Source organism: Nicotiana attenuata, chromosome 7 (genome assembly GCF_001879085.1).
Source record: "Nicotiana attenuata strain UT chromosome 7, NIATTr2, whole genome shotgun sequence".
Classification (NCBI taxonomy): Eukaryota; Viridiplantae; Streptophyta; class Magnoliopsida; order Solanales; family Solanaceae; genus Nicotiana; species Nicotiana attenuata.
The window spans coordinates 8,077,029-8,086,212 of record NC_031995.1 but is presented as its reverse complement, the minus strand read 5'-3'; the positions used below and the strand labels follow the sequence as shown (position 1 = coordinate 8,086,212).

Genomic DNA, 9,184 nt, shown 5'->3' with positions numbered 1-9,184 from the left:
CTTAAATCACATATAAGACCTGTACTGGGCACCGTAACCAAAATACGGGCCCGATACCATCAAGTTTAAATCGCAATTCATTTCCAAATCTCATGAAAAATTTCAGAAAATAATTTTCTTTAAAAATTTATTTCTCGGGCTTGGGACCTCGGAATTCGATTCCGGGCATACGCAAAAGTCCCATATTTTCTCACGGACCCTCCGGGACTGTCAAATCACCGGTCCGGGTCCGTTTACCCAAAATGTTGACTAAAGTCAACTTAATTCATTTTATATCCAAAATTTATCATTTTTCACAGATTTTTACATATAGACTTTCCGGCTATGCGCCCGGACTGCGCACGCAAATCGAGGTGATGCTCAAAGAGGTTTTGAAGGCCTCGAAACGCAGAATTTAATTTAAAAACAAGTGATGACCTTTTGGGTCATCACAGTCAATCAAGTTACAGTTTTAGAAATTAAGACAACATTATTGTACCCTTTCGATTATCAAGCTATTCTTCTATTCTTCCATGTCTTTTTTTTTTTTTTTCAACTTCACTATGTAAGTTTGTAATTTGTATATCGCATAGTTATATGTCACTGTTCCTCATCATCCTTGTATGTAAATGTTTTTAGTGTTCAAACTTGATCGAAAAAGATTTTAGTCTTTCGAAGTAATCCCGATAAGTCTTTTTAGCTTATTCATAGTAGACTTCAAATAGTAACGATGATTATAGTTTAATCCTACATGAAATATAAATTTCATAGTTAAATCCTACAAATAATTTACTAATTTAGCTCTTTATTCTTATATATTTTTTTCCATCATTTTATTTTTCCCTTGGTCCTTAAAATATGATTTCTTTATTTTTTCTAAACTTTGCAAACAAATTTTTTAATACAACAATGTAGAAGTTTTCCTATAAATTTCAGCCTCATCTAAAGGTTCAGTTGTCCACCTTTGTCTCATCTTTTTAGAACGTTAAATTCCACCAAAAGAAAAATCTTTTTAGAATGTAGTGTACATCATATTCATATGGTTTATTTGTCAGAATTACATTAATTAATGAAAATAAAATACCTCACATCCAACTCTATCATATGGGCATTTCTTACATCTTTTCTCAACATATGTCAATTAAGCAACATTTTAGAAAGGTAATTCCAATTTACCCTTTCGATTATCAAATTATTATTTTATGTCAAATATTTTTTGCTTCATGATATTTTCGTTGTTTTTCTAAGAAAAAAATGTATGTCCGTAAATCTTGTATGTGCATTTATATTCTTTGTTTGTTGTAGTTATAAGAAAAAACTATTTAATGACCTGCATACAAAAATCTAATGAAATATTTGTTACTCAAATTATTAATTCTAGATCGGCTCAATTGTAAGTTGTAACATACCGGAGGAGAATGATTCGCTATCTTTTTTAATTGGTTGGTCGTAGGCTAATATTAGTTTGTATGGAATAAATCTAAATCTCATATATTTACCCACAAAAAAAAAGAATCTACATCTTATAATGCAAACCGGAGAACCAAATATATGAACCATGCATATTGTTGTCAAAAAAATAAAAAAAATAAAAAAAAGAGCTACTATCCTCTATCCACGCATAATGGTGGCGAGTAGCCGTCCATTAAGTCCGAAAAGAATTGTACCCAATATTAATTTTGTAAGGGTTGGTATGTGTAGTTTAAATTGGAAAGGAATTTTATTCTAGGTAATTTATAATTATATCATTAAATTGTATAAATTGTTAAGGGCATAAAAAGTAGTCCTTTCAGCTGCTTCGTCAACACTATTATTCATCACCGTTGTTGATTCTTGAAAAGCAATCGCTTCAGAATGTTCCAAATTCTTGCACATATTATAATAATCCTTGCAATTATTAGAAGCCAACAAGTCATCAACACAACTCGTTACCTCATCAGTGCCATCGGAAACATTATTCAACGTCGTGATTGTGCAAGTTTCAGATGAATTGTTAACATGCTTCAGCTTCTTGAAGGCGCAGAGAACAAAATCTCTACAGTCTTAGTCGAACTTGTGAAGAATAACCTTAGAAAGCTCGTACTCCTTCATGAACCAGCGTCAATCTTTCTCATCTTTAGGGTAAAACTCTTTATTCACGTAAGACAAACTCATCTTGGATCCAATATTAACCACTGAAGATACGTTCCCCATATTTTTGTAGTGAACTGGTTTGCCCTTGGCGTCCTGTTTCCAGCTTCCCTTGTTTCCGACAGCACGATGATACCTCGCCTTCCTTTTCTTTTTCAGCTTTGTAATAAAGTAGCGATAACTACTGTTGTCCTCATATCACCAAAGGGTACTCCATTATCATATGTTTCTCAGGGTTCTTAAGGTTGAAATCGGAACACTTGGTTACTTAAGGTTGACTTAGAAGGTCAAGTTTGACTTCGGTTAACATTTTGAGTAAACGACCCGGGAATCGTAATTTGATGGTTCCAATAGGTTCGTATGATAATTTCAGACCTGTACATATGTCTGCATCAGGTTTTAGATGACCCGGAAACGTTTTGGCGCTTAATAGTGAAAGTTGATTCCTTAAGAATTTTAAAGTTCTTTAAATTTGGTTTGGAGCGGGTTTTGTGTGAGGTCCGAATGGAATTCCGAGACCGGGAATAGTTCTGTATTGTCATTTAAGACTTGCAAAGAAAAATTTGGTGTCATTCCGGGTAGCATAAGTACGTTTCGGCACGTTGGAAGTAGATTGAAAAACTTGAAGTTCATAAGTTTGATTCAATTGGTTTTAGGATGTGAATCTTAGATTTAGCATTGTTTCAGGCAGTCCGACAGTTCGAGCGAGTCCGTTTTATGATTCCAAACTTGTCGGTATGTTCGGGCGGGGCCTCGGGGGCCCCGAGCGTCAATCGGACGAGGCTCGAGCTAAGAGGGAAATTTGAGAAGGAGCTGAAGCTCCAGTTCTGTCATAACCGCACCTGCGGTTGGCCAGCCGCAGGTGCGAGACCGCAAAAGCGTCTTACCAATCGCTGATCCGGCCCAAGGGGAGGAGCCCAGGTTCTGCAGATGCGGCTCCTCTTTCGCAGAAGCGGTCCCCAAATCGCAGATGCGGCTCCAGCTAGCCCGGCCCAGTTCCGCAGAAGCGGAAGATCCCTCGCAGAAGCGAGACCGCAGATGCGATCCCCTAACTGCAGGTGTGGAAATGGCTGAAGGCAGTGCCTTCATTTAATACGGGAATGTGTCATTTTTGACACATTTCATTCATTTCTTGGGCGATTTGGGAGCTTCCAAAGAGGAGATTTCGGCCTAGCATTGTGAGGTAAGTTATTTCTACTTATTGTGAGTTTCATACATAGTTTAGGGGTAGATTACACCATGTAAATTAGTGAAAATTGTGGGTTTAGATTAAAACCTAGGGTTTTGATAAAAACAAGATTTAACCACGAAATTCGTCATGGAATGAAGTAAAAATCATATATTCTTGATCCTTAGGTTATGGATCCTTTGAAAATTTCGGAACCCGGGCACGTGGGCCCGGGGGCGAATTTTTGGAACCTTGCCTTTGGGGTTGGATAATCACTTTAATAGATAGAATATGAATTTTTAAACCTATAATGATTGGTTTTTACACTATTTGAATAGTTTCGGATTGTGCGGCTCCGGTTTGAGAGTTTGAACGTGTTGTTGAGTTGGAAGTAGGCTCGAAACAAGGTAAGTCTCTTTTCTAATCTTGTAAGAGGGAAATCTCACCATAGGTGAACTTAATTTATATATGATCGATTATGGGGGGCTACGTACGCACGAAGTGACGAGAGTCCGTACGTAGCTACTATTCCTGTTATGTCCGGGTACTTCTAGGCTTACACCATGCTTTGTGGGTACCGTTATGTGATTTTAATTGTTGATTTGCATTGAATGGGACTAAGTTGAAGATGTTATGATTTCAAGGACTTCAAGTAAATATTAATTTTGATAAGAATTGAGGGAAACATTAAGTTATATTTATACTTAATCGCGTCGCAAGTATATTCCGTGAGCGGGGCAATTGTTTCCACTACTCTCTTGGGAGCGGGCCGTTCGCCTCGGCAGGATAGTAAATGTATACATATATGGTTCGGGCCGTTCGACCCTCGGCGGTGCACAGTTTACTTTTTATGTTGTATCGAGTCGAACGCCCTCGGTGGTATTTGTGTGTGATAATAGAACCGGAACCCTTATAATTCGTATGATTTATTGCTTGAAAGGTCACTTATTTTAAATGAGGAAAGTGCCTAGTTTTATTAATTGGAAAAAAGGATTTTCAATAGTTATTCTTGTTGAGCTTGTGTTATCTACATACATTGTGAATTAAATATATTGAACTTCATGTTATTATATTTGCTGGCCCTAGTAACTGTCGGAGTCGAACCCTCGTCACTACTTCTGCGAGGTTAGGCGAGATACTTACTGGGTACATATTTCTATGTACTCATGCTACACTTCTGTACTTGATTGTACATGCTTTGAGGCAGGTGCATCTGGCCATCAGTCCGGCGCATAGAGTGGACTCCTCAGCTCAAGACTTTCCGGTGAGCTGCCCTTTTGAGCCGATCTACAGCAGCTGGAGTCTCTCTTTTGTTTTTATGTTCCTGTCTATTTCTTTTCCAGACAGTAGGATAGTATGGTTTTATATATACTACTAGATTGCCCACACACTTGTGACACTAGGTCTTGGCACATGCATTGGTAGACTTATGATGTTTTGGCTTGTTTTCATGGCTTAAATTCGCACTTATTACTTCCATTTAAATATGCTTAAATTCTCAAACTCTAAATTTCTTAATTAATAATAGAAAGTTATCACGTACTAACAACTCAAATGAAAATTACTATTCGATTGGTGTAGGCTTGCCTAACAATGGTGTTGGGCGCCATCACAATCTTATATGGAATTTGGGTCGTGACAAAAATCATGCATCTCTTTTCCAGCGATGAATCTCAACAAGAACATAAGTCCTTCTAAACTGTGGACGAAAACGGAAACCCTCTTGACCAAGCTGTTGTAAGTGCTCCATGAATCTCAACCTTTGAGTGACAATGAAACAAAAGTGGGAAGAAAGTACTGTAATAACTTGAAGAGAGGGAATGAACTTTGAGAGTATTACACTGGATTTATAGTCTAAAATACCTCCGTTTAGGAAATTATTACTTAGGCAACAATTAAGTAGGGCTTGCGCTGGTTAATTATTTCTTCCACCCAAAGTAACAACTTATGGAAACTTTTCTTTTCCCAGTCATATATGGAAAACTTCTGTTTTTTCATATTCATATTTGTATCTCTTATTTGGCCATAGTTCCATCTTTTCTATGATTAAAGAGAGTTATTATTACTATAATTTTCAACATTTATATGTACTTACTTTGTAATATATAGAGACAATGCCAAATCATCATGCCCCAATTAGATTCCAATTCTATTTTTCTTTATACTATAAGTTAATTTAACGTATGTGGTGTTTGAGACTTTTTTTTCCACCCAAATAAGCTATCCATGGCCCCACGCAAGACATTTAAAGAAGTAAAAAAGTTCATATTAAAAAATACACAATTCATATCATATTAATAAAATAAAATTCGACTTCTGTTATAAATATATTATATTATGGATGTTCATTTAGTACTCCGTTGTAAATAAGCTTCCTGAAGAAGCTTATGCATATGGGACTCCGCCGTAAATATATTTATCTATTTAATACTCTATTGGAAATAAGCTTCCTGAAGAAGCTTATCACTTTGGTACTCGGTTATGGATAAACATTACCCACGGTAAAAGATTATCCATACCGGATACAATAAGCTTATCCTTTCGATACTTCGTTATGGATAAACATTACCCCCGGTAGAAGATTATCCATACCGGTTTCGATACTCTATTATGGATAAACATTACCCCCGGCTGAAGATTATCTATATCTGGTACAGTAGCAGCTTACACAGCAGCTTGCTTTCTTCTATAAATAGAGGAGATTTCAGTTTATTATGTACATAAGTTTGATGTTGAATAATATATCAGTTTCTCTCTATACTTGTCTTTAGTTTATTTACTTTACAGTCGTTATTTTATAGTAACACGTTATCAGCACGAGACTCTGCCATCTCGAGCAAATACTTTGAAAGTATCTGAGGTACGAACTTTCTTTTTCTAAATAATTTCAAATCTTTCTAAACTTGAATTTGTAGCCCTGGATATATCGGGCAAAAGCTACATGTCTTGGGTGCTTGATGCTAAAATTCATCTTGATGCGATGGGTCTGGCAGACACCATCAAGGATAAAAATCAGGCATCATACCAAGACCGTGCTAAAGCAATGATATTCCTACGCCATCACCTTGATGAGGGCCTGAAAATGAAATATCTCACTAATTAAAGATCCAGTCATACTGTGGACGAATTTGAAAGATAGATATGACCACCTGAAGATGGTCGTTCTTCAACAGGCACGTTATGATTGGACTCATCTAAGGCTACAAGATTTTGAATCTATAAGTGAGTATAATTCTGCTATGTTCAGAATTATTTCCCAACTGAAATTATGTGGTGATAATATTACTGATCATGATATGTTGGAGAAAACTTTCACCACTTTTCACGCCTCGAATATGCTCCTGCAGCAGCAATATCAAGAGATGGGATTTAAAAAGTATTCTGAACTTATCTCACATCATCTTATAGCCGAGCAACATAATGGGCTATTAATGAAAAATCATGAAAGCCGATCTACTGGTTCTTGTCCATTCCCTGAAGTGAATGAGACGAACTTTCACCAAGGTAAACGTGGAAGAGGTCGTGGCCCCAGTCATTGTCATGGCCGTGGTCGGGGAAGAAACTCTAATCATGGTAATAATAATGCACCAAAGAACCCTCCTCACCACCAGCAGTGGAAAAGGAAGGAACAAAAGCATGAAGCGGTGCAAGCACCAAATGCAAAAAATGCATGCTATAGATGTGGAGGAAAAAGGTACTGGTCACGTACCTGCCGTACGCCAAAGCACCTGGTTGAGCTTTATCAAGCCTCCCTGAAGAAGACAGAGAAAAATGTTGAAGCAAATTTTATTTCTGAAGATAATTTAGACTTCATGCATTTGGATGTAACTGATTACTTTGCACTCCCAGAAGGAATACAAGTCATGTAATCGGTATTGAATCTGTAGAAATGTAAATATTTTAATTTTTGTTGTTTGTAATAGACAGTATGGTTATGTAATTGTTGTGCATAAAATAAAAGTTATGCTTTGATAATGATGTTCATTATAATATATTTTATTTATATCATTTTGAAGAATATGGATAATTCTCAAATCACGTTTCGATCAAAGACAAATCATGAAGATATTTGTGTTATTGATAGTGGAACAACTCATGCCATATTCAAGGATCAGAAATACTTTTCTTATTTGCATAAGGAAAAAGCAAATGTTTCAACAATTTCTGGTAATATAAGTTTGATTGAAGGCTCCGGAAGAGTCATTATATTTCTCTCTAAGGGAACAAAAGTTATTATAGACAATGCATTGTTCTCCTCCAAGTCCCGAATAAACTTGTTGAGTGATATCCGCCGAAATGGGTATCATGTTGAGACAATAGATGTAATGAACATGGAATATCTTTGTATTACAAAGAATATTTCTAGCTAGAAATGCATTGTAGAAAAGTTACCAACTTTATCTTATGGCTTATACTATTCAAAAATTAGTACAATTGAATCACACTCTATCGTAAACCAAAAGTTTACGGATTCAAATACTTTTGTGCTTTGGCATGGCCGTTTGGGCCATCCTGGATCAATTATGATGAGGCGAATTACTGAAAATTCATGTGGACATACATTAAAGAACCTGAAGATTCTTACAAATGACGAATTTTCTTGTGATGCTTGTTATCAAGGCAAAATGATCACTAGATCATCACCGATGAAGGTTGGCATTGAATCCCCTGCCTTTTTAGAGCGTATACATGGGGATATATGTAGACCTATTCACCGACCAAGTGGGTTGTTTAGATATTTTATGGTCCTAATAGATGCATCTTCAAGATGGTCTCATGTGTGCCTACTATCATCTCGCAACCTGGCGTTTCCAAAGCTATTAGCCAAATAATTCGATTAAGGGCACAATTCTCAGATTATCCTCTCAAGGCTATTCGCCTTGATAATGCTGGAGAATTCTCATCTCAAGCTCTTGATGATTATTGTCAATCAGTTGGAATAAAAGTTGAACATCATGTAGCTTATGTTCATACTCAAAATGGCCTTGCAGAGTCATTTATTAAACGCCTGCAGTTGATAGCAAGACCACTACTTATAAAAACAAAATTGCCCACTACTGTTTGGGGCCATGCTATCTTGCATGCAGCATCACTTATCCGTCTCTGATCGACACATTATAATAAATATTCTCCGTCACAATTAGTTTTTGGTCATGAACCAAATATGCCCTTCTACGAATTTTTGGATGTGCTGTATATGTTCCAGTAACACCACCACAACGCAGTAAGATGGGACCACAGAGCAGGATAGGAATATATGCTGGGCTTGAATCACCCTCTATTATTCGCTATTTTGAACCATTGACAGGAGATTTATTTACTGCTCGATTTGCAGATTGTCGGTTTGATGAAACAATTTTCCCACAATTAGGAGGGGAGAAAAAGGAAATCAAAATAGAAATTGTGTGGAAAGTTTCATCATTATCTCACTTTGATCCACGTACCCCTATATGTAATCAGGAGGTCCAGAAGATCATCCATTTACAGAATATAGCAAATCAAATGCCAGACGCATTTACTGATTTGAAAAGGATAACTAAGTCACATATCCCTGCAGAGAATATGCCTATCCGAATTGATGTCCCAGTAGGACCATCTACTAGTATGAGAGCTAGTGAACCTAAAGCACGCTTGAAGCGTGGTAGGCCTTTGGGTTCTAAGGATCGAAATCCTCGAAAAAGAAAATCGACAAATGATCAAAACGTTACTATGAAGGGATTTCCTGAAGAGACTCAAGATCTGATTAGTTCTGAGATTCCTGAAGAAATCAATGAACCTGAAGCTCAAGTGAGTAAGGAACTTTTAATAAGTTCTACAAGTGATGGGATTAATTTAAATCGATCTAAAATAGTGGTGGATAATATTTTTGCATGTAATATTGCACTTAATATTATGCAAGATAGTGAG

At 36.6% G+C, this 9,184-nt stretch overlaps 1 protein-coding gene across 1 annotated transcript; it reads left to right on the top strand.

The window, feature by feature from the left end:
• LOC109229823 lies at positions 6,433 to 7,146 on the top strand. The gene has a single exon (XM_019395372.1). It carries the CDS (start codon positions 6,433 to 6,435, stop codon positions 7,144 to 7,146), a length of 714 nt encoding a protein of 237 aa, XP_019250917.1.

What these genes read in the sequence shown, in the direction of transcription:
- LOC109229823 (XM_019395372.1), top strand. Translation starts at nt 6,433, where the DNA reads ATGGTCGTTCTTCAACAGGCACGTTATGATTGGACTCATCTAAGGCTA.